The sequence below is a fragment of the Hyperolius riggenbachi genome, chromosome 9 (assembly GCF_040937935.1).
Source record: "Hyperolius riggenbachi isolate aHypRig1 chromosome 9, aHypRig1.pri, whole genome shotgun sequence".
Classification (NCBI taxonomy): Eukaryota; Metazoa; Chordata; class Amphibia; order Anura; family Hyperoliidae; genus Hyperolius; species Hyperolius riggenbachi.
Genome location: NC_090654.1, coordinates 85,822,035 through 85,849,051, shown reverse-complemented (window position 1 = coordinate 85,849,051; position 27,017 = coordinate 85,822,035). Strand labels below are relative to the sequence as shown.

Genomic DNA, 27,017 nt, shown 5'->3' with positions numbered 1-27,017 from the left:
GAAAACAGAATTAAGGTGGCATATTGATTAGCACCCTCGCCTTGCAGCATTGGGTCCCTGGTTCAAATTCCTGCCAGGGCACTATCTGCACAGAGTTTGTATGTTCTCCCTGTGTCTGTGTGGGTTTCCTCCAGGCACCCCGGTTTCCTCCCACATCCCAAAAACATACAGATAAGTTAGTTGGCTTTCCCCCTAAAATTGGCCCTAGACTATTATTCATACATGATACATACATAGACATATGACTATGGTAGGGGTTAGATTGTGAGTCCATCTGAGGGACAGTTTATTAACAAGACTATATATAGTCTGTACAGAGCTGTGGAAAATCTTGGTGCCATATAAATACTAAATAATCATAACAATAATCACTGTATACCCTCTACTTCTAGTTTATCAGCCATTTTTTTGACAGAAGAAGATTATAAACATTGGCAATGTGAATTCAAAGCAACCCACGGTGGTCAGCGCTGCGCTTGCTCAGAACGTTCCCGGGCCACGGGAGCGTATGTGCGGATGCGCACATGCACAGAAGCTACCAACCGGCCTCTATGAGGGGGACCCCAGAATTGTGTCTGACAGCGGCACCGCAGCGAGGGACACAGAGGCTTCTAGGTGCTGGAGGAAGCCCCAGGTATGTTGGCTCATGTATACTTGAAACTCAAACCTACATTACATCAGAGCTGTCACTTGTCAATAAGAAGTCAGGCTATGATCTGTATACTAATGTTTCTTCTGTGCGCAGGGACTGAGCGGAGGTACCAGCAGCAGCAGAGGACCTGCATGGACGGCAGTAGGCGAAACAGATGGGTTGTGACGCAAGTGGAACTGGATGCACAATGAAGCGTATGCGAACAATGTGCACAAATACGGGACTGAACTTGCGCGGATCCGCTGTTAGTGTTTTGCCATGCATCGGGACAGTGTGAACCATGCTTATTTTATAATAATATAACTTACATAATTGAACTGTATTAGTTAGCCATTAAAAGGTATTACTTTTACAAAACTTGTTTCTTTCTACCTACATAGGTAATTTATTTTACAATGCAATTCTTAGTGAGAGAGGAAAAAAGTTAGGTTTCTTATTTCTTGTTTTGCTCTATGAAGGCATTTCGCAGTTTCTTCTCTCTGTGACTGTGTCAGTAGGCCAGGAGGTTAAGGAATAATCTTCTAGCAATTAAAATCTCACATATGTTCTAGTCTTTTCCTACACAGTACTGAACATTAATTTTTTAGTGTCTATGTCCTCACTGGAGAGATGTTACCTCACGTCTGAGACAGAAAAGTGAGGCATAATCTCCTCAGTAGAACCCCAGACAGCAATAAACATTTGGAAGTTCCAACTCTTCCTTCATTCTATTCAAAACTGAGGTTACACATTTGTGGTCATATACAGTTATAGAAACTCAGAACCAGCAAAAGTGTATGTCTAGGACTAGAGGGAGCAACTGTAAACTTTTTTTTTTTTTTTAAAGTTAGATACTCACCTAAGAGGAGGGAAGGCACTGGATCCCTTAGAATGTTCCTGTCTGCGTCCCCTTGTTTCCTTTGTTCCACCTCTGGGGACCCCCATTCCAGCCCCCGACTCAAATGTTGAAGACACCTTCAGAAGTGGAACAGTGAAGAAGTTCGCCACCATAGGCACCCAATTTGCCGCAAACAAGGGTTATTTTTATATTGACAAGCCTTGGCGCCTGCGATTTTAACCGAGCACCTTTGGTCACCCAAATCCCCTGCGCCCTTTTTTCCAGACGGCTTTTTTACATGAATGCCTTTGGGTCCCCTCAGAAGACCACATGAGTACTACAGTCTCTGAGTACTTCGGAAGACGAGCGGCTCTGTACTGCGCACGCAGAGACCCGAGTACAAGGGCACCTAAAGATACAGCCAATGGGAGATTTGAACAGGGGCCCAAGGGGATGCAGAGAAGAATGGGAAGACTCTTAAGAGATTCAGAGCCTTTCCTCCTCTTATGATGCCCATACATGGTACATTTTTTTTCATCCAATCTTACCATTTCTATGTAGTATAAGGGTAAATTATGTGAATATACTGAAAGGATAATTTAGGTAGTTCCCTTATACAGTATTCCATAGAAATGGTAAGATTGGAAAAAAAAAATTGTACCATGTAGGTGAGTATGTAACTTCTTTGTTTTGAAAGTTTACAGTTGTTCTTTAGATCTCCTTGTTGCCTGCTTTATGTCTTGGTGAAGGCTCCTGTCAGCCTGATGCAGAATACGCCACGCTCAGTGCGCACGTGACATGGCACAGAGGGCCAGCGTGCAGAGACGCTTTCATGGTGACATTCCTGGGACGCTGTTTCCTTCCTGCTCGCTCTGATAAGCTCACAGCACTACCATCATCCCACACGGAGAAACAGAGAGCATGCTGGGAGCCTGCAGAGCAATTGTTATCTGTGTGAGATTGAAGCTCCTCTTATCTCCCCACAAATTCCACAGGGAAGAAGAAAATAAAACATTTTCATTTTTCTAGGATAAGATTTGTTACTCTGATGCACGACAAGAATAAATGCCACACAGCCTACAATTACAATTTACTCTTGACAAAAAAAGTGATTTCTAACATTCGCTAAAATTAATTTTAGACTCCGCATTCACATTGCCATGTCCATGCTGATGCAAAATCGTATCCAAATCCTCTGCGGCTGTTTGGATTCAGATGCAAGCTGCCAAAAATGCTGCAAACGCGATTTTTTATTTCCCGCATGTGAATTATAAACAGCCTATTGATTCTAATAGGCTGTCATTTCATATCCGAATTCACGTGCGGTAAAATGGAGCAAATCATGGCAAGTGGAAATGGAGCCTTAGGATTCATTCACACTATGCTCATTGCTAGGGGCTACATTAATGCATGTGACCACACTGCCTGTACAATTGTATGAGCACGTTCACATCTTTGTGTTGTAACAAATCCCTTTACCGCAGTAATCCCCATGCTATGAAAAATAACAAGTATGTTATAACGGATAGAGTCTGTATTGTGCTCTGCCTGCATTTAGGCTGGGTTCACACTGCTGTGCAAAACTGACTTTTTTTGTCTGTTTTGACGGATCGCAAAAACGAAAAGTTGAACTCATCCAAAGGATCTGTTGCGGTAACCGTAACACAAAAATCTGACCTACATGATTTTTTTCAGTCAGTGGATATGCTTTCTAGATATAGTAGAAGGAGGCACTCCACAGGGAAGAACTTGCGTTCAATTTTATTGCATGTCGATACACACTACATGTTTCGGGCTCCGCCCTTCATCAGATGAAGGGCGGAGCTCGAAACATGTAGTGTGTATCGACATGCAATAAAATTGAACGCAAGTTCTTGCCTGTGGAGTGCCTCCTTCTACTATATCTAGAATCACTGTGTGGAGCAGAGGTGGTGTACCTGCCTGAGGGAGTTGCACCGGCAATTGCTCTCCTGACCTAGGATTGAGCCAACAGAGTAAAGTTCAGTCAAGCAATTAGTGGATACGCTTTCCATAGAAGCCTGTGGTGGAAACGCATCTGCAAATGCACACAGGGGGATACATTTATACAAGGGGGGAGGGGGGGAAACAGGCTCTGCCGTTTCCTGAGAAATTTCATATTGAAATTGATCGGGAATCGTCCTACGGAGTATGGTCAGCTGACCGATCTCTCTCTAATCAGATACGATTAGAGACAGATTTCTCTCTTGGTCGAATCTGCCCATCATCTCTAGATGTATGGCCACCTTTACATGCATATTAGTGCAGGTTGAGCAGCTGCAGCTTTGAAGTATAAATGATCCGAGATTTTGGGGAGTAATTTTGAAATTTAGTTTAGATTTTGTGTTTCAAGCTTTTATCAAACTTAAAATGTATACTAGGCCCTTGGTTGACACATTTTGGTAAGTTACAGGAAAAAAGGTTATGAAAATTAATTGGATCATTTTTTGAACAGAAATCCAGCAGAAACTGAACGCCAGGAAGGTTAAGCGCGGTGCTTACGGTAACGCACTGCAGTCCACTGCGGGAAGAACATTTCCGGCGCAACACAGTAAGTGTAAAAGGCCCCATTGACTTGCATTGCCATTGCGTTCCCCTGTGGTGAAGCAGGTTAACACAACCCACACTTGCAATGCAAGTGTAAAAGGGACCTAGAAGAAATTTTTAGTCCTCATGAAACCTGTCTCAGAATAACTGGGGTGCAGTAACAGTTTTCACCTGTAAAAGCGCTGTTGGTAATATTTATAGTGAGTACTGTGCAAAGATTCATACTTCAGTTTGCAGTCTAAAGCCTCTGACAAAGTTTTATAGTATGAAAAAAGTGCTTCTTACCATCATGTAATCTTGATTGATTCAAAACATATTTTGGAGCCTCACTTTCACTCAGCACTGAGGGGCTTGGGCTCAAAAAGACAGATGTTGTCGTCGATTCCACTGTTTCTGAGAGAACATTTCCTTCCTCCTCCTCTTTTGGGAAATCAAGTTTATTAGTTGTTGTAATGGAATACTCTGTGTTGTTTATTTTCGGATCTAATGTCACCGTTTCCCCTTTCTCAGTGCTGCTTCCAATAGACGGGGCGTTGGCCGGCTCTGCTGGAGTCTGTACAGTCGCCGGGGCTGGGCTGGTTGACTTCAGTGTGTCTTGTTCGGTCGGTTGAGGTGTGGTCTTGGGTGACTCTTGGGCCGTTGTCTCCCCGACTGTTGTTGGGACTATGGTGCTTGCGATTTGAGTAGTTTGGGCAATAATGCTGCTTTGTTCAAACTGGGTGGTAAGATGGCTCTCAAATGGGGTTGTTGTAGCCTCCACTAACAGCAGTGGGAGAGCAGGAACAATGGAGTCAACATTATCAACATCATCAGTGTTATCTGCATAATCCATCATGGAGCGATCTTGTAGGGCATTTCTTTTGAAGTTATTATTTTTTTCAATGACCTCGCTGTTCACTGGCTCATCTTGCTCATGACTGTAGGGGTAGTCATACTGCTTCTCTGGGTCACTCTCCGTTGTGTCCATTAGTTGGGTACTGTTGTCCCCACTCAGACTACAGTGGGGAAGAGTGTAGCACATCAGTTCTCCTCCTGTATTAGGGCAGTGGCATACTTTGCATGGAGACATGTGGAATGTGTGTCCGGCTTCGTACTTCTCTCCACCGTGGATGCACCCAATTCGCCCACACTGAATGCAGCCATCTGCTGGCTGAATTACATCAATGCAATTTGGGGGAAGTTCAGGGCAAGGAATAAAATGGCAGCTAATCCTGCCACCCCCAGAAGGACAGGAACACTCTGTACTCCCAAAATCAACAAAGTAGGATTCTCCCTCGGGCACTTTGCCATCTTTAAACCCGACGTTAACGCAGTCATAATACTGGTACCCCTCGCAGGTGCACCCAGTCTGCGCACAAGTTGGACAACAAGACCCCTCCTCCTGCACCTCTTCAATGCAGTTCTGTGGGGGCTCACACACAACCCCCTTACATCGGTTCTGAGCCAAAGACACCCCTAAATAGGGCAGGAGCAAGACACAAGTCAGAAATCCCAGCCGGTTGACTTTAGACATGTCTGCAGCCTTTCTTAGTCAGCAAAACCATGAGATGAAGTATGACTAGAACTGGAAAGTGCCTGTGGAAAATAAGAAAAACAATAGTGAAGTAAATGTAAAGTAAAAATGTATCAATTTGCAAAAAAAATAAAAATAATAATAAAAAATATTTATAGAAGCTATGTCTTATTTCAAGGTTCTTTTGTCTAAAACACATTATTCTGTTTAATAAAGGTGCTTTTATGGAAGTTTGTACCGCATCTATTGGATGACTAACTGGTGAGTTTTTTATGAGCTGTTCAGAAAAAACTTACATAGTTTTTTTTTTAATTTGCCAAAGATGTCAGATTATTGACTTTGGCTGAACAAGACTTCTGTCCGTAGACATTAATGAAATGGTGTCCCCTGTGGTCAAATTACGACAAAAATTGGAAAGCTTCTACAAAATTTTTGTGTTGCTGACGTCTTTATAGCCCAACTATACGCAAAATGAAACAAGGTACAGCCTGAAAGCAATCATGGTGTTTTTCCATAAATCACCTTTGTAATTCATATTTTAAAGTTCAGAAATCGCTTGTGAAGCTGTGTTTTGTTGCAGCTGTGCACCTAACCTTATATGAGATTTCTCCTGCTTTTTTTCCCCCCTGCTAGCCACCTGTTTCCTGCATAATACAAAGTCAAACCTCTTTATGTATATACACAAAGTTTTTATTGTAACGCAGGAATCCTGGGAGATGTAGTCTGGCATTTATTGTTCTTCACAGAGGTCTATCAGATTTACCTGCCTAGCAGTTGTGTCCAGACTCCAGAGAGGACAAGAAGTGCGCTGTAGTGCAGGTTTAATTATATTTGACTCATGAAGTAGACATTCTGTCCATCATTTTGCTTCTCTACACTGTTTATAACCATTTATTATTCCCACCTATGAGTAAAGTGGTAATGATAGAATTATTGACTTACATAGCACCAACTTGATCCTTAGCTCTATAATAAATATATACTGGATAAGGCTGCTTTTCCACTTGGTGCGATTGGCTCAAAAAGCAGATCGCTAGTGTTTTGCCAATCGCAATAGCATTGCAATAAACATATAATTTGCTGTGCTCCCTTTCCATTAGCACGTTTCAATTTTCTTACCAATGCAATTGTCTGCCTGCACGATTTTCAGTGCGATTGCGTTTCTTTCTTGACGGCTACACCGCACAATAGCAGCAATTGGGAAAAGAAGGTAGCATGATTGCTAATGTAGCGCAATTGTGCTTATAATCGCGCTTCCAAGTGGAAACGCACCCTAAGTAACATGGACCAGAAATGGCAAAAGAGATACTGTAATGCATAGATGTACAGTACTAGTTCCAGTAGTTTTTATTGGGGTTTTGAAAAAAAAGAAAAGAAACAGTACAGCCAAATAGGCAGTTGTATAAATTTGTCCATAAGAATTTCATTTTGGTGATAATAACAAAGCAATTATAACGGCCGTTGAGAACAGTTTTTCAGGTCAAAACAGTTTTCATAATAATGATAACACTTGTTTAAATGTCATATATGCAGCAATAGACAAAGTGATGCAATAAACTTATAAGGATTAACGCCACTTATTGTTGTTAGTTGTAGTATTAGATAAATGTTTCATAATAGAAAGAGATTAATGATACTAATTGTACAGTACTATACCTTGTGCAATCTGTACATAGATAGGACACTCAGTCATTGCAACAGTATCAGCATACAATGCGTTGTGTTCACAAATCTATGGTAAAACTGCCATTCGCAAAGGGCACACAGCAATCATTACTGCTGGTTAGTGCATATTGCACAATTAGCGCGACCTGTGTTACCTAGGTACCTTGTACGTTACCAGGGGCGTACAAGAGAGAACGGCGCCGGAGACTTGGGCGCAGGACACAGCCAGTATATGGCTGATCCTGCTGCCACACAAGTCCGGGATGTGTTAATTACTATTCCCCCTCCAGGCCGACATGGATAGTGGGGGAATGAAATAATTTGGCTTCCAGCAATTGCTGGAAGCCAAATTATTGTTTTAAAAGCAACTTCAGCTCCGTCTTGTGATGGCGCTGAAGTTACTTCCTGTGCCTGCGATAGCCGTAGTTCCTATTACGGCCTATGGTGGCGCCAGCTGCACCCAAGTCTCCTGCACTGCTGCGCCCAAGTCTCCAGCGCTGGATTTACCGTGTTCGTACCAGGGTAATGCACACTATGCTACTTGTGTACCGCATGGTATCCTGGCAACATATTCATTACCTAGTTGCGCAGGTTGCAAAAATTGTGCATTGCACACTACCTAACTGAGGAAGTACCGTAAAAATAACACTACGTTGTTTGCGCATGGCAGTTTAACTGTAGGTTAGTGAATACACCCCAATATGAGAAAGAGGGCTCTGCCCATAGGAGCTAACAGCCTAATATAGAAACTACCAGCAGGGGTCAAAAGAACCTTTTTCCACCTCATCAGTGCATACAATCTGCAGTTTATGACAGGAGACTTGTCTGTACAGAGCATCAAAATCATTGTTTTTGACATTGCACATCTATATAAAATGGCAAGATTTTTCTGTCCGAGAATGAAAAGCAAACCTTTTTCATTTTGTTCTGGGTGGAGCAGGGAAGGCATAGAACCACTGCCAGATTTCTTATTGCTGTCTGTGTTACAGCCCTTTCACACCGGCTGCGTTCTGTTTCAGTTCTGAAAAGGCTTGCGATTTTCCAAACGCAATTGTGGGAATGCATTCTTACTGAATGCATTTCCAATTTTCTAAAAAGGCAATCGTAGTTCTGCTGAAGTTTTCCTGTGTTTCGATTGAGGCCAACATAGTGAAAATCGCAAAATGAAAAATGCGTTAGGGTTTTGCGATTGTGTTTTTAACGATTTTTGATGTGAAAGAGCCCTAGAAAGAGTTCTCCTCACTTTTTGATCAAATAAAGGCTTGTGCCAGTTACGCAAATTACTAGCATTACTAGCAGACTTTTTTAACAAAAGAAAAAACCAAAACAGCACGTTATAAACAGTCGGAGCCTGTCTATAACATACGTTTGCCTGTTTTTAGCACTTTAGTCAACTATGCATGACACAATTTGCAATTTGCGATGGGCGAAAGAAAGAAAAATTCAGTTACTGGATCGCAAATAAAAAATCACATAGCCCTGCGATTGCAGTGCAATTTTCCTGCACTCTTGTACTTTGTATATGAGTGATAATGCATGAAAAATGTAGCAGATCCGTCATTTGCAATTTGCAATTGGGGGAAAGCATCACAAATGCATTGCACTTATGTTGTGCAGCACTCTCACCTTGCAGTGCTGGGTCTCTGGTTCTAATCCTATCTAAAACTAAAACTATCTATAAGGAGGTTGTATGTTGTCCCCATGTCTTCATGGGTTTCCTCTGGGCACAACTTTTTCCTCCCACATCCCAAAAACATAAAGATAAGTTAATGGGCTTCCCCCTAAATTGGCCCTAGACTACAATACATACACTACACAGTACATACATAGACATATGATTATGGTAGGGATTAGATTGTGAGCCCCTCTGAGGGATAGTTAAATTACAAGACTATATAATTTGTACAGTGCTGCGGAAGACGTCAGCGCTATATAAATCTTGAATAATAATAATTGCACTAATGGAAACGTACCTGTGTGGTTTTAATCAGTTTAGGCAAGACTAAGCGATATGTGGTCCACAAAACTCTGCTAGTGGAAAAGGGCCCTTAGACTGGTTTCACACTAGGACATTGTATCGCACATCCTGCACAAAAACAGAATCGCAGCAACAGGGAAATATCGCATCCTGCATTACACGTGAAATGTGGCGCATGCAATGAAGCATACAGTACATGAACAGTATGCTTCACTGCACCGGTAAACTTGCGTGTTGTCCAATACTGTTCAACATGCCTCACACTATTTCAACAGATTCTGTCGCACCACACTGCTACCGTGCAAATGTGAATGTACCATTATAATATACTGTATATGCACGCTCATCGCTCATATAAGCTGACCCGTGTATAAGCCGAGGTACCCACTTTCCCCTCAGAAACCAGGAAAAAGTAATTAACTCGTGTATAGGCCGCTCCCCAATATAGCCCCCTCTGCAGTAGCCTGATGTTCCCCCAGTAAAAGTCAGCCCAGGATCACACAGCTGTGTCTCAAGAAACCAGTAGATGGCATCATAGATATATGAGACACAGCGATTGTCACACAGGAACAATCCCCGCTCATTGCACCGCTGACATGTGCTTGCATGCTGCGCTCCACATGCCAGGGAACACAGGTAGTCTTGAGCAGAGGACTCTGCACACCATGTTGCAGGGGATGGAGGGCACAGCAGGGCGCAAGATGGTAAGAGCAGGATCCCTAGTGCACAATCCTTACGCTCCTCTGCCAGTAACAAAACCTGCTCCACCATCCGTTCTGCTCCACTAACTCGCATATAAGCCGAGGGGGGTAACTTTTCAGCACATTTTATATGCTGAAAAATTAGGCTTATACGCGAGTATATACAATAATCACATTACATTTGCCATGTGATTATTTTGTCCAAAGCAACACAATGGGCTCGATTCACAAAGCGGTGCAAAGTGTTAGCACCATGGTGAAAAGGCCCTTATCACGCCTAAAGTCACTTTAGGCATGATAAGAAGAAACTCGCGCGAAGTTGCCGCGCGTACGCGCGTAAGTGCGCGCGCAACACCCGACGCTTCGCGCGAAGCTCCCATTAAGCCCTATGGGACTTTGCGCGCGCTCTTACGCGCTTACGCGCGGTAACTTCGCGCGAAGAGCAGGAAAAATCGGTGATAACTCAGTGGTGAAAAGGTCATCACGCCTAAAGTCTTTTAGGCGTGATAACTGGGTTATCACCGCTTTGTGAATCGAGGCCAATGTGTCAGCTTGAAAGTAGCCTTATGCCTTGCAGTAGCAGTAGTAACAACAATGATAATAATATCAATAAGCAATATCAATATACGTAGTAATTGATATCCATATTATCAATAAGAATAGTTTCAGCAACATTCAATACTTTTGCATGCCTACCTCTTTTTAAATCCCATAATTCCCAATTATACAGCATAAGCCGCTTCTAATCTCTCCTGCACTTTGTACATCTCCTTTCTAGAAAACACTTCAAAAAATCAATAATAGTTCAAGCTTCAATAATAACTAAATAAAACTCACTGAAAGACACCCCCATCATCTTCCTCACACACGTTACTGCTTCCTAAATTCCTTTCCCTCAAAGCAAAATCCCTTTACAAAATACTAAAATTCCAAAGAGAGGAAAGAAAACTGACTTTACACTCTTCAAACATGAACAGCACAACAAGAAAAAAAAATGACAGCATGTTAATAAAAAAAAATCCTCCAAGCCATTTGTTTTCATTTAGGACTGACAAACCTGAGAACTGTGTCGCTGTTCCTCACAGGCGATTGCTGCTGCAGTCTCTGAGTTGTGAGGAGAAGCAGCACCACTAACTTCTAGGAGGAGGAAGAAAAAAAAAAGAGAAAGGGACTGAGTTGTAACTTGAGAAGCCCAGTCCCATATGTGTATGATAAAGTCAATTTACGTTTGCCCCCCTAGGATCTTTAAGAAAATAACTCAGATTTGCAGACATTTTTTTTTTGCAAGGCTTTTTGAGTTGGGAGAGACTCATTTTTGCAGCCGCCACAAAGGATTTTATTTTGGAAAGGATTGTGGCGCAAGGCAACAGGAAAAAAAAAGGTCTTTATTCTTTTTTTTTATGGCTGCAGAAATGTGCACGTGTTGGAGAGAAATGTAATTCCTTGTGTGCAGTGTGCGGTATAGGTCCGCTCTCTGGGGTTCTAAAGAAAATATGGCAAAGGCTGAGCGACAGAATGGAGAGTTTGTATGAATGCAGCACAACTGTTCCGCGCCGGTATGGAAAGACCCAAACAATCACGTCGCCTGGGGGAGGTTAAAGGAATCCCCGGCATCCTGGAACCTGTAGTTCGTTAATGGAGGAGGCTGGCTGATTGCCTATGCCTTGTTTAAAGTACAGATTTGTTTTTTTATCTTGCATAATTGTAAAGTATGCATATCTAGGTAAAGGCGCCCATTAACCTTCTTAGCGGTATAAACGAGCTCAGCTCGTCCATAACCGCCGCAGGGCGCCGCTTTTTTTTAAATAAAGAAAGCAAAGTGCTAGCTGCATGTTGGGGCCAATTGCCGCCGATACCCGCCGCATAACAGGGACCCCCCCGAGACCCCGTGCGCAGCCTGGCCAATCAGTGCCAGGCAGCACTTAGGGGTGGATCGGGACTCCCTGTGACGTCATGCCCTCGATGACGTCATTCAGTTTGTCGCCATGGCGACAGGGGAAGCCCTAAAGAAAATCACATTCAGAACGGAATTTCCTGGTGGGTTTGATCGCCGGTGGCGATCAGGAGGGTGGGAGGGATTCGGCAGGGAGGGGGGGGGGGATTTAAAAAAAAAATTAAAAAAATACTGCTGCGCAGCCACCCTGGCGATCTTATTAGAACGCCAGGGTGGTTAATGGTACCATTTTTCCTTCAGATTGGATCTTTCAACGCAATTTCAACAATCAAAACTAATTAGAAGGCAATTATCGATTGTTCATATTAACAGAACGATTTATGAAAGCATTACATTCCGATTTGATCATAAAATCCAACTTTCGGATTGATATTTTTTCCTTTTCCAATCAACCAACGAATCGTTTCACATCGATTTGCACCACATGAGGCACAGTTTTCTATACAATTCGCTCATAAAAATTGTGTCGAAAGATTGAATCTGAATGAAAAATTGTACCGTTAATGGACACCTTAAAGAGAACCTGAACTGAAAATAAAAAGTCAAAATAAACATACACAGGTCATACTTACCACCCCTGCAGGCAGCTCATCAATCTCTCTTCTCCTGTGTCCTTTTGTTCACTGTGATCAATGTAATTCACTGTCCTCCATTTTGAAAATGACCATTAACCCATAACAGCTTCCTGGTCAGCACACTGTTAAACTGTTATATCGCCCACTTGAGCCATAGGGAAACATGGACTTTCCCTTGCACAGTCAGCTATAACTGACAGCTGCTGATATATAACTGACAGCAACTGGTATATTTCAGTTCTGAAAAAAATCTTGTCAGAACTGGAAGGGATCGCTGACTGTTAGAAGAAAATGGTGAGCTTCTGAGAGGAGCTGATGGCGAGGTAAGTATGTAATATTCAATTGTAGCTACATCATGTGTTTATTTTAAATCATTTTATTCAGTTCAGGTTCCCTTTAAAGTGAACCTGGACCAAGTAAAATTATTTAAAATAAACACATGATGTACCTGCAAATGAACATTACATACTTACCTCGCTGTCTGTTCCTCCCAGAAGATCACCATTTTCTCCATACAATGATTCCTTCCAGTTCTGACAACATTTTGTCAGAAATGAAATATATCAGTTGCTGTTAGTTATATATCAGTTGGTGTCAGTTCTAAGTGAAAGGACAACTGAGGAGCAAGGTAAGGTAAGGAACTCAGCCACTCAGGAGGAAGAGGAGGACGACAGCGAAGAGGATGTAGCAGGAGGAGAGGAGGTGGCTGTGATTGTGAAGGTGCAAGGGAGAAAGCGGCTGAAGATGATGCTCCTGAAAGAGGAAGAGGAGAAGGTGGGTGGCTTTGCTTTTGTGTTCTGATTTTCCTCGGGTGCTCTTCCCAGTGCAGTTAGTGCCTTTTCTCCATGTGCCCTCGTAAGGCAGTTGTCCCTACGCGGCTGTTGGCCTTTCCACGGCTCAATTTTTGGCGGCAGAGAGAACTGATGGCATTGCTCTGATCTAAGGCAGACACACCAAAAAAATTCCAAACCGCTGAGCCCCCCTGGGGTGATGGCACTATGGTGGCCTCAGCAGCAGATGTTGAAGGGCACATTGGCTGGCTGTCCATGGGTGGAGATACATGGCGCCGGACACTGCTACCAACTGTTTCTGAAGACGAGCTCCCCCTGCTTCTTTCAGCAACTCGTCTCCTCCTACTCCTCTCTGACTCCCCCTCTGAACTGTCCCCTTGGTCATCTTGTCTTTTAAGTTAAGTACCCACGGGGGTACAATTGTAGCTGTCGCCGCACACGGGAGCGTGTGCGCGACAGTTCGGCGGCAGTTCGGCGACAGCTCGTCGCCAAATCCCTCTGCATCCACACGGCAGCAGAGGGATTAGCGATGCGGCGGAAGCTGTCGCCGAGTTTCCTCCCCCCCGCCGGAAGCTCCGTGTGGTGTGTGTGGGTAGCTGTCGCTAGCCCGCATACACATGCGGGGCTAGCGACAGTTCCGGCGAGGTTGCGGCGACGACTGTAGCCGGCGATTGAACATGTCAATCGCCTGGCGACAGCTCCGACGGGCGACGGTTCGGGGCGCGCGCATCATACACACGGGGGAACTGTCGCCGCAACACGCGCGTGCCACGCGGTTGCGGCGACGGCCGTCCCCCGTGAGTATGGGCCTTTAGGATCCCACGTGGCATCCGTATCTTCATAATCACCATAAACATCCTCCTCAGCTTCACTTGCCTCAGACACCTCATAAACTGCACCAACAGCAGGTACTTCATCATCATCCTCGTCACACAGACATATGAGGTGGTGTAACTTGCTTAGCGCCTTCATCTTGTTGTAACAATAATGTCTGTGAATCAGTTAATTCCCCACCAAATAACTCCTGCGAAGTGTCAAATGCAGTGGATGTGGTGCTTGTAGTAGCGCTGGTGGCTGCGGAAGATGAGGTGTTCTGTGCTAAATAGTCAACCACGTCCTGACAATCTTGGGAGTTGATGGGGCGTGCCTTCTTCTGAGCACTATACTTTGGGCCAGAGCCGCACGAAATCAGATTAGCACGACTTCGAACAGACCTGCCGGGTGGCCTGCCTCTGGGTCTGCCTCTGCCTGTTGTTTTGTCCATATCGGGGGGGGGGAAAGATGAAGTGAAAGGTATGCACTGACTTGACTAATACAATGTGCAGTCACACAGGTGCAGTGAAAGGTAAGCAGTGACTGGTATTACAATACAATGTGCAGCTGTCACACAGGTGCAGTTAACAGGTATGCACGGACTGGTATATTAAACAGCATGTGGTCACACAGGTACTGTGAACAATTATGCAATGACTAGTATTACAAATGTGCAGCTGTCACACACACAGGTACCGTCAACAGGTGCAGCGACTGTTATATAACACTGCTTGCGGTCACGTAGGTAGGTAGGTGCACTGAACAGGTGGGTATGCAGTGATTGGTATTACAAATGTGCAGCTGTCACACACACAGGTACTGTCAACAGGTGCAGTGACTGGTATATAACACTGCTTGCGGTCACGTAGGTAGGTAGGTGCACTGAACAGGTGGGTATGCAGTGATTTGTATTACAAATGTGCAGCTGTCACACACACAGGTACCGTGAACAGGTGCAGTGACTGATATATAACACTGCGTGCTCTCACCTAGGTAGGTAGGTGCAGTGAACAGGTGGGTATGCATTGATTGGTATTACAAATGTGCAGCTGTCACACACACAGGTACCGTCAACAGGTGCAGTGACACTGCGTGCACTCACGTAGGTAGGTAGATGCACTGAACAGGTGGGTATGCAGTGATTGGTATTACAAATGTGCAGCTGTCACACACACAGGTAGGCACTGAATGTGCTGGGCCTGGCAGTGGCACAGTAGGAATTACCAAGGGGCCAAGGTCCCACCAGCAGCTGCGACTGACTGACAGGGCTGTATATGCAACACAAGTGTCTGTGGGACACACACACACAAAAAATAGATCACAAGAACATCATTAGCTCTCAAAAGAGCTGTTGAGGATGAGGAGTGCTTTTTAGCAATAAGTATCAGCAAGAAGGAGCAACCTAACAAGCCTAACACAAGAGCCTAACTAAGCTTTCCCTATGTCAGCAGCCAGGTTCTCTCCCTTCTCTAATTACTGCAGCCACACGAGTGAGTGAAAGGGCTGATGCTGCCTGCGTTTTATAGGGGGGGGGGGGGGCAGGAAGGAGTGTAGCCTGATTGGCTACCCTGTGCCTGATGACTGTGATGTAAAGGGTCAAAGTTGACCCTAATGATGTAGTATAGCAGAAGGGTCGAACTCGCATATAGTTCGCAGTTCACCGCGAACGTAAACCACCGAAGTTCGCGTGCGAACCATTCGGGCCATCTCTAATTGTGAAAAGCTTTCAGTAAAAATGCCTGTAATATAAATTGACTTATAGGGAAACATTGACACTTGACCGCACATCAGCTGTCCGTTCATTTATAACTGACAGCAACTGATTCAATATGAATGGTGGCCAAAGCAGCCAGTTTGACCTCGTATTTAGCATGCATTTAATTGCGTATTTAGAAAAAAGGAGCTTGGAAATTTGGGTAACCAGCAATCCTTCCTGATGGTAAAATATCAGTGTAAATTATCAATATTTTACTATTAGTGTAAAATACCAGTATTAAATACTGACATTTTACTATGGCTAAACCTAACCCTACTATCACATAGAACTCTTCCCCCTGACACTTAACCCTAACCTCCTCCCACACAAACTTCCTTCCTGACGCCTAACTCTAAACCCCCCTGCACAAACTTCCTGCCTAATGTCTAACCCTCACTCCTCCCCCACACAAACTTCCTACCTAATGTCTAATCCTAACCCCTCCCCCGCACAAACTCCCTACCTAATGTCTAACCCTAACCTCTCCCCCGCACAAACTTCCTTCCTGATGCCTAACTCCTAACCCCTCCTGCACAAACTTCCTACCTAATGTCTAATCCTAATCCCTCCCGCGCACAAACTTCCTACCTAATGTCTAACCCTAACCCCTCCCCCGCACAAACTTCCTATCTAATCTCTAATCTTAACCCCTCCCCCGCACAAACTTCCTACCTAATGTCTAATCCTAGCCCCTCCCCCGCACAAACATCCTTCCAGACGCCTAACTCCTAACCCCCTTTGCACAAACTTCCTACCTAATGTCTAACCCTAACCCCTCCCCAGCACAATCTTCCTACCTAATGTCTAACCCTAACTCCTCCCCCGCACAAACGTCCTTCCTGACGCCTAACTCTAAACCCCGCCTACACAAACTTTCTACCTAATGTCTAACCCTAACCCCTCCCCCGCACAAACTTCCTACCTAATGTCTGATCCTAACCCCTCCCCCGCACAAACTTCCTACCTAATGTCTAACCCTCACCCCTCCCCCGCACAAACTTCCTTCCTGACGCCTAACTCTAAACCCCCCCTGCACAAACTTCCTACCTAATGTCTAACCCCTCCCCCACACAAACTTCCTTCCTGACGCCTAACTCTAAACCCCGCCTGCATAAATTTCCTACCTGATGTCTAACCCTAACCCTTCCCCTGCACAAACATCTAAAGGTGGCCACTAGCAGTCCAATTTCTAGCGAAAAATTGTTAGAGAGATCAGAAATTCTGATCGGATTGGTTGTAAATAATCTCCGTTGATGGGCACAATCGAATTCAACTGATTATATAAACAGTTGTGATAGGTAGGAAGCAAAGATTGGTTCATTGATGGTGTAATGAACGATTTCACTTCAGAGATATCTGATCGCTCGAACGATTTTTCGCTAGAAATTGGATCGTTAGTGGCCACCTTAACCCTCCCCCCCCCCCGCACAAACTTCCTACCTGAAGCCTAACCCTAAAGCCCCCCTGCACAAAGGTGGTAAGGCCATACATCCTCTGTAGAACTGGCTGCTTTCAAACATGGAGCTCTGGTTAGCCCCAGTGAGTACCCATAGGACTCTTTTTTTTTAACTCGGGGTTTCTCAATTCAGTCCTCAAGTACCCCCAACAGTGCATGTTTTGTGGAAACAGAGGTAGTTAACTACCTGCGGACCAACGCAGTACGATTCTACGGCGTGCAGGTGGTGCTGCAGTTCTGACCGGACGTAAACTCTACATCCCATTCACCGCGCGTCCCTGCCGTTTCCGCCGCTCTCTCCCCGCCGAAATTTGCTTGCACTACCGTCTCTATGATGGCAGAGCACTGTGAGTCGGGCAGGAGCCGTTTTCATTGGCTCCTGGCCCTGTCATTCCTGTAAGCAGTTCCCATTGGCTTACATTGAGTGACAGGGTCAGGAGCCAATGAAAGCGGCTCCTGACCAGCGCACAGCGCTCTGCCATCATAGAGACAGCAGAGAGAGCAGCCTGCGGCAGGGACAGAGCGGCATGACCGGCGGATTTTAGCGGCAATTCGTCGGGAAGCGGCGGTTTACTGTACCAGCACCCTCTGGTCCTTAAGGGGGCAGAGGGTGCTGGTACTGTAGTGGTTAATCATCTCTGCTGAGACACTAATTAGCTCACCTGGTAATGTTTGTGGTTTTCTGCAAAACATGCACTGTTGGGGATCCTTGAGCAGTGAGTTGAGAAACCCCGTTCTTACGCATCTGCCCCCTCCCACCCCCATGTGATCAGTGCCTGGCTCCAATATTGATAGAGAGGTAAAATAATGTTGCATAGCCCAGGCCGAGGCATGGGATGTTAGGGGGTAAAGCTGAGCTGCAGGCACCACCTAATACTGATCGTTGCTGGCGGGGGGACTGTAGGTGCAACCTAATACTGTTGCTTCTGTAATGATAGGGCATATGCACAAAACATTAATAAAATTTTGTGCGCAGAGAGCACTTATTCTGACAAGGCAGCATGCATTGCAGGATTAGTACAACCTTAGTTGCCTAGGTAACGTGAACAGTATTAACCACTTTACCCCCACGCGTACGCATTTCTCCGTCCCTTTTACCATCCTTTCACCCCCAGGGACGGAGAAATGCGTACTTTCCGCGCTCCCACCACTGCCAGCGCTCCCGCTCGCTCTAGCTCGCACTCCCGCTAGTAAACACGCCGCCGGCCGCTCGCCCGTAGATCAATAAACGGGAAAATCCATTCCTGTTCGTTGATCTAAGCCCCGCAATGATCCGCTGCTTATCCGATAAGCAGCGCGATCATTGTGAAAAAAAAAACAACGTTCTCAGCCTCCTAGTACTTCCTGCAAGCGTCCGGAAGGACGCTTGCAGGTCGCATTAAACAAAAAGTTACTGTTGCCATCTTGTGGCCAAATAGTAAAACTACACCCTAAAGCATTTTTCACATACAAATAAATGAGTTTTACACTAAAAATTAACTCCTTACCTCCCACACTCCCCAATATTTTTTTTTTTTGTAATAAAAAAAAAAACAAATTACAATGAAAAAAAATACATAAATAGTTACCTTAGGGACTGAACCTTTTAAATATTTATGTCAAGAGGGTATAACACTGTTACTTTATAAACTATGGGCTTGTAATTAGGGATGGACGCAAAACTGAAAAAAATGCACCTTTATTTCCAAATAAAATATTGGCGCCAAACATTGTGATAGGGACATAATTTAAACGGTTTTATAACCGGGACAAAAGGGCAAATACATTTCATGGGTTTTAATTACAGTAGCATGCATTATTTAAAAACTATAAAGGCCAAAAACTGAAAAATAATAAATTTTTTCTATTTTCCCATTAAAACACATTTAAAATAAAATAATTATTGGCATAATGTCCCACCTAAAGAAAGCCTAATTGGTGGCGGAAAAAACAAGATATAGTTCATTCCATTGCGATAAGTAATGGTAAAGTTATAGACGAATGAATGGAAGGAGCGCTGAAAGGTGAAAATTGCTCTGGTGGTCAAGGGGTAAAACCCCTCAGTGGTGAAGTGGTTAATGCACACTATGCTGCTTGTGTAACACATTCTAACAACGCGCCTGCCCACAGAAGCATTACCAATACTTTGTGCATATGCCCCTACACTCCTAATGCTGCTTCACTGAGCAGCAGCAATGGTCAATGACATGCTCATAATTCAGGATTGATAAAACTCTTATGCTAATTTTATTACATTACTTTAGCATAAAATTGCACCAACTCAGGATTTTTAGCATCTCAGTGACCATCCCTACTGAGCAGGAATACTTTCGTTCATCTCATTTGTAAAGCACCTGGGTCTTGGTACGTGGTGACAGGGTCTCTTTAAGCACCTCTAAACACACATTTCATTGATAGTTTTGCACATTGTTGTGCCCAGCGGTATTGTTTTGGTTGCATTCAGAACACAATCAGATAATCAGTTCAGACAAGAAAAGCGGTTTGTGAAATGAAAGTTGGAAGTGTAAATATTGACATACTTCCTGTTATCGCCACTCGTGCCACCGATGACCGACAAATGACAGCCTCCTGCATCCCGTGAGAAGGGAACGCCGTAGATTAGCATCGTGTCAGGGACAATCCTGGTGTTTAACGGACGGGAGAATTCTTGGAATGCTGAGTTGGATCGGAGGCTCCGGGATTGTTCTCAGGCAGAGGGGAAGCGGGTGCAGGAAACCACAAATTATAGTTTAGCCTGTGGGTTGTAATTTGCCAGCATCCTGCTCCAGGAATATGATGGAGAGATTACAAGCAAATGCTCACAGTGCTGCTGACACCTTTTCACGTTCTAACTGGGAGTGAAGAACAGGCTTCATAGTTGACTCTAGCATATAATAAAGGTAGGACTGGTTTTAAGCCTAGGCATGCAAGGCAATCGCGAAGAGCAACGCCAGCTGGACAGGTGCTAAAATTTCCATCCTATATAATAAAATCCCTGTCGCTTCGTCTGCCTGTGTCCCTGTGTTTGTGTCAGGAAGGTTTGTTGTGCCCTTGCGCAGTACACAACCGTGGATAGGTGCAGGCAAGTTTGTGAGTGACCGTGGGCAATTTGCACGCATGACACGCGGTTGTGGCCGGTGCGCATGTGCGTTGAGAGGCATTATCTAGTTCCGGTTGTGTGATGGGCATACCGAGATGAAAATAAACTGATGAGATAAACAATTGTATCCATCTTCCTACTCCTAACAATAGCTTTTTCTTTAAATCTCCCATGGTTTTATTTTATGTTTACATCTACTTTTTAAATTTTTAATGTTTCATTGTCTCTGCTCAATGACACAGTCTTTCACGTATGCCAGAGCTAAAATCTATGCACTATTGACCCTTTTTTATCTCTTCCCTGCTCTCAGAAGCCAGGAAATAATTTAATGGCTGTAATTCCTTATCAGTAAGGGCTATGCTGCAGTCAGACTAGAGCCCCAACTGAAGAGGAACTGTCACTAGCAAACCTGAATTATAACTCTTTCAGGCAGAGAAAGAAAAAAAGGAACACGTTTATGCTAGGTATACACACCATACAATTTTGTGTTAGATAGATGGTTCGATAATTTCTGTCATGTCCGATTGTATTTTAAAGGGAAAAACAAGGAAAAATGAAAAAAATACACCATTTCTCCAATTTCATCCCCTATAGTTTTAATATAAACACTGCTACTGTGCATAAAACCCACACATTTTATCTGCCTATTTGTCCTGGTTATTACAACATTTTAATTATGTCCCTAGTACAAAGTATGGTGACAATATATTATTTGGAAATAGGTGTATTTTTTCTATGGTGTTTTTTTTTCTCACTAATTTCACGCGCAATGGGAACGCACATGCATGAGCACAGTGGCAGCAGCACTGTTTGACTTAAAGAGAGTCTGAAGCGAGACTAAATCTCGCTTCATACCTCATAGATAGCAGGGGCATGTGTACCCCTGCTAAAACGCTGCTATCCCGCGGCTTAACGGGGGTCCCTTCACCCACAAATCCCCTTCGTACAGCGGGGGAGCGCTTCCGCATTGGGGCAGGGCTAACCCACGCGCGTCTGTCAGACGCGTACCTCAGCCTCTCCCTCGCCCCTCTCAGTCTTCCTTCACTGAGAGGGGCGGGGGAGAGGCGGCGATGCGCGTCTGATAGACGCGACTGGAGGCAGGGCTGCAGCCGTTAGCCCTGCCTCCAGGAAAAGAAGATTTACGACTAAATCTATGACCAAGGTTTGCGGGGGTGGGTTTGGGGGTGAAGGGACCCCCATTTAGCCGCGGGATAGCGGCATTTTAGCAGGGGCACACATGCCCCTGATAACTATGAGCTCTGAAGCGAGATTTATTCTCGCTTCAGAGTCTCTTTAAGAAAACGTCCTGGAGCCGTTAAGAGGCTTTAGCAGGACGTTTTTATTAGTCTAGTTGTCAATAAGTGGTTAACTTATCTGGGGCTTCTTGCAGCTCCCCTGAGTTACCATGTGCCCCCATCATCCGCCCGAGTCCCTCAGGCCAGCAGTGTCGACCCCTGCAAACCTGGCCGGCGGCGTGCCTGCTCACCACGCTCCGGCTGCCGGTAGCGTTGGGCACATGTACAGTGTGCAAAAATTGCTACTGTGCATTTGCATAGTGCTCCTGGCAGCGGGAGCACGATCAGGGTAAGTGTGGCTTGGGGCTTCACATGTGCAGTAGCAGCTGACTGGCCACAACCAGCCAGCTTTGTGGGGGTCGCCGCTGCTCGATGGAAGGATGGTGCGGGCACAGGATGACTCCAGGGGGCTGCAAGAAGTCCCAGATAAGTTAAACTGATTTTTATTTTTAACTTTAGCAAACCTTCCCTTATACTTTTTTAGTAACCCTAAATCTTTTTTATTAGGAAACAACAACAAAGACCTAACAGATCTGGTAATACCTCCCCACACCCTCTAAAAGAAGTGAAGTCAGAGGGTGTAACTAGAGGCTGAGTGGCATGCTGAGGGTTTGTAGTGCAGTGGTATTTCAGCAGTTTCGGGTGCCACCTCCAGTAATGTGTAGTTTATGTGGAGTCTGACTGTCCTCTCATCAGAACACACAATTTGCTCACTCCCAGCTAAAGCAATTTCCTACCTTTATTTTGACAGCAGGCACTAGTCAGCCAATCAGGTGTACTGTCATACACCCTTTGCCTGTCATACTAAATCTAGCAGGAATTGCTTAGATTAGGTAGCATTCAGGTGGGAGGCTTCAGTTGGACGCAGTGGCGTAGCTAAGGAGCTGTGGGCCCTGTTGCAAGTTTTACAATGGGGACCCCCAAGCACTCTATACATAACAATTGATGCGGCGCACCAAAACCTGCAAATGGCAACTACAGTGTCAGAGGTGCAAGAATAGGATTGGGAGCACTTTGTTAATGATTACCACTATTCAAAGTATCTATAGAAGTGATTATTATGAGTACAGGACCAATAGAGAGCTAATACTGAAGTTGAGGGAGGCCCCCTTGGGGCCCCTCTGGCCCAAGGGCCCGATGCAGTTGCAACCTCTGCACCCCCTATTGCTACGCCCCTGGTTGGACGTAATCATTGATTACATCTTTTAATCTTTTACAGGGACGTAAAAAGATGTAATCTCTGTAAAAGATGTAATCTACGATTACGTCCAACCGAAGCCTCCCACCTGAATGCTACCTAATTTAAGCAATCCTGCTAGATTTAGTACGGCAGGCAAAGGGTGTATGACAGTACACCTGATTAGCTGACTGGCGCCTGCTGACCAAATAAAGGTAGGTAATTGCTTTAGCTGGGAGTGGGCAAATTGTGTGTTTTGTAGCATTCAGTTCAGAGGCAGTGGGAGTGAATTCCCTGGGGGTGGGGGTCGGGGTGAGGAAACGCCCCAAGCGGCGTGAAACGCGTCGGTGGGCGGAGCTACGCCACGTCTGGCCAGGACTGGAAACCTCACGTACTATATGGGAAGTCTGAGATGCGGAAGACGCTGAAGCGAGGAGGAAAGGTGGTAGCGGAGACCCAGGAAACAAGCAGGCTGGACGCAGCCGTTATAGGGTCCGCACACCGCCGCTCAGCGTGAAACCCTCAGCCGGCCATAGCCTCCGGACAGCTGTTGGTGACGATTCACAAGCAGAGGGAGTGGTGAGATATTTGTCCATTATCCTCTCAAAGCAACACCGGACTGTGTTTGGTTGCCATGTTTATGCATATACAAATAGGAAAGCGGCTTGCTGTTTTTCATCTTAAAGCTATCCTGCACTAATATCTGCTTATTGCTTGCCTACTAATATAAACTGGACTGAACTTTCATTACTCTGAAAAGGATATTGCCATTTACTTGTGCTAACAGCCCAGGACTATCTAAATACTATTCTAGTTGATATTTATCATACAGTACACTAAATAGCCCGGTGGTACCACCTTAGGTAAGCGTGTATGTTGCTGACATGTCTGTATATGTGAAAGTATGAATGGTTTCTTAAACTAAAAGCTGGCCAGCAAAGTGGACTAACTAGCTCCGCAACGTGTTTATTGATTTTATTTATTTCCATTCCCCTGTTATCCCTATCCCCAACTGTTTTAACAATTTTGATAACTCTCGAAATAAAGAATTTGATATTTTTCACTAAACACACGTAAGACCATTAATATTATATTTTCTAGCTGTGGGCCCTGTTGCAAGTTTTACAATGGGGACCCCCAAGCACTCTATACATAACAATTGATGCGGCGCACCAAAACCTGCAAATGGCAACTACAGTGTCAGAGGTGCAAGAATAGGATTGGGAGCACTTTGTTAATGATTACCACTATTCAAAGTATCTATAGAAGTGATTATTATGAGTACAGGACCAATAGAGAGCTAATACTGAAGTTGAGGGAGGCCCCCTTGGGGCCCCTCTGGCCCAAGGGCCCGATGCAGTTGCAACCTCTGCACCCCCTATTGCTACGCCCCTGGTTGGACGTAATCATTGATTACATCTTTTAATCTTTTACAGGGACGTAAAAAGATGTAATCTCTGTAAAAGATGTAATCTACGATTACGTCCAACCGAAGCCTCCCATCTGAATGCTACCTAATTTAAGCAATCCTGCTAGATTTAGTACGGCAGGCAAAGGGTGTATGACAGTACACCTGATTAGCTGACTGGCGCCTGCTGACCAAATAAAGGTAGGTAATTGCTTTAGCTGGGAGTGGGCAAATTGTGTGTTTTGTAGCATTCAGTTCAGAGGCAGTGGGAGTGAATTCCCTGGGGGTGGGGGTCGGGGTGAGGGCCCGCACTTCCCTCTGGGTATCGCATAGTGGTTTTGGAGCCCCAGCCAGTGAGAGTGACTGGGGCCCCCGCCTGTCGTGATTCAGTGTTTGTGTGTCCTCTCATCAGCACAATGGGCTCTATTCACAAAATGTCTCATAAATCACTAATTTATCACCTAATTGATAATTGATAAAAATAAGTTTTCAGCACATTTACAGGAAAAATAATCACCCAAAAGTAAGTTGTTCCTGATTAACTTAATTTTCAATATTACTTTTCGTACCTTAATTATAAAAGCAGAGGAAAACAGGTGACAAAAAAACATGCCCATTTCATGTCAGTGGTACATAAAGCAGAGGCAGAAATCCCTGAGCATTGCAGATCCCGTGTAATTGCGGAGCCCAAAGCTCACATCTGTACCATGAATAATGGTCAGACATGAGCACAGCTGCTGATGATGTGATGTCCCTCACGGACAGCGACATCTGGACAGGAAAACTCTTCGCTTGTAGGAAAGAGCCAGCAATCTGCAGAGAGAAAGATGAGCAATACTGGCCAAAGACAGTGGCGTAGCAATAGGAGGTGCAGAGATACGACGGTATCGGGGCCCCGAGGGGACCTACCTCAACCACAGTATTGGCTCTTTATGGGTCCTGTGCTGGTAATATTTACTTCTATAGATGCTTTGAATAGTATTGCTCATTAACACACTGTTCCCCATACCCTGCTTGCACCTCTGACACTGTGGTTGTCCTTGATTGGTTGTGGTGCGCCATATCAATTGTTATGTATACAGTGCTTGGAGGGGCCCAATGTAATACTTGCACTGGGGCCAACAGCTTCTTAGCTATGCCACTGTACATAGACTTAGAGGGACCTACTGAAAAAGCAAATCATCACTAACACCATATTTATAAAAAATAAATCAGATTTTTTACAGTGGCCTATGTTTATAAATAGGCTACTAAGGGCTCATCAAACAGAACAGAGTTAGGGCTGGCTCACACTGCAAGAGCTTTTTCTAAGTGCTTGAGATTTTAAAAGCTCTTGCTAGTGTAATGGTATGAGTTTGTTCCCACTTGGGCAATTTGAGTTCACCAATAGTCCTCAACAGTCCTCCCACAGGATTGTACGCTCTCCTAAATATCTCTTCCCTTGTTAGTGATGACACTGCTGGTAGCATATGGAGCGCAGTACAGGCTCATTCACTTGTGCAGATAAGAGTGGGCCGTCTCACTGCAAAACTAAGGAGAGTGGAGAGAAGAGTGCTAAGTACCACCCACAGAGGTATTGGAGCAGAGCCGGATTAAGGCCAAATGGGGCCCTAAACAAAGTGGCAGATTTGGGTCCCCCTCCCTCCACTTCAATAAGCACTGAGCGTTTGCGATTACGCTAGCGCTTTCTGGTGTGCACTGCACTGGCCCTCAGTCTGTGCTATATACACAAATGATATATATATATATATATACACACACATACATACCCATATATATATATACCGTATATACTCGCAAGCAAGCCGACCCGCATATAAGCCGACCCCCCCAACTTTTACCCAGGAAAAAATGATTGACCCTCACATAAGCCGGGGGTAGGAAATGCTGGCCGTGTGATTCCCCCAGTGTGTCCCAGTATAGTTAGTATAGTGCCCAGTATGGGTAGGTAGTGCCCAGTATAGCTAGTGAAGTGCCCAGTATAGCTAGTGAAGTGCCCAGTATAGCTAGTATAGTGCCCAGTACAGTGTCCAGTACAGCTAGTAAAGTGCCCAGTATAGTGCTCAGTATAGCTAATATAGTGTCCAGTATAGCTAGTATAGTGCCCTAGTATAGTGCTCAGTATAGGTAGGTAGTGCTCAGTATAGCTAGTATAGTGCACAGTATAGGTAGTATAGTGCTCGGTATAGCTAGTATAGTGCCCCAGTATAGCTAGTATAGTGCTCGGTATAGCTAGTATAGTGCCCAGTATAGCTAGTATAGTGCCCAGTATAGCTAGTATAGTGCCCGGTATAGCTAGTATAGTGCTCAGTATAGCTAGTATAGTGCCCAAGTATAGCTAGTATAGTGCCCAGTATAGCTAGTATAGTGCCCAGTATAGTATAGCATAATAAGCAACAAACAGGTTATTTAAATCATAGTTAATATTGGTGTCCTGCATGTAATGCATGTGGTCGTTTCAGCCTGAGGCACTGCTTGCAATCTAGGATTGCATATAACAGCATTTTGGGTCACATTATCTTAAAGGGAAGGTTCAGGGAGGGCGGCTAAAAAATAAAAATCAATTTCCACTTACCTGGGGCTTCCTCCAGCCCATGGCAGGCAGGAGGTGCCCTCGCCGCCGCTCCGCAGGCTCCCGGTGGTCTCCGGTGGCCGACCTGAACTGGCCAGCTGCCAGGTCGGGCTCTTCTGCGCTCCAAGGCCCGGCACTTCTGCGTCCCACGCCGGCGCGCTGACGTCATCGGACGTCCGCCGGGCTGTACTGCGCAGGCGCAGAACTACTGCGCCGTACAGCCCGGAGGACGTCCGATGACGTCAGCGCG

General features: G+C 44.9%; 1 protein-coding gene across 6 annotated transcripts in view; it reads right to left on the bottom strand.

The window, feature by feature from the left end:
- Nucleotides 1-27,017, bottom strand: part of FBLN2 (fibulin 2) — a 220,999-nt gene that overhangs the window by 98,611 nt on the left and 95,371 nt on the right. For 4 of the 6 annotated variants that reach the window (XM_068253138.1, XM_068253141.1, XM_068253142.1 and 1 more), the window contains one exon: nt 4,320-5,609. In XM_068253138.1, coding sequence (XP_068109239.1) covers nt 4,320-5,547 — 1,228 coding nt within the window. In that variant the 5' untranslated portion in view covers nt 5,548-5,609. Of the gene's footprint in view, nt 1-4,319; nt 5,610-10,728; nt 10,747-10,948; nt 11,006-27,017 lie in introns of those variants that run through there. The other 2 variants (XM_068253137.1, XM_068253143.1) reach the window with 2 other exon arrangements.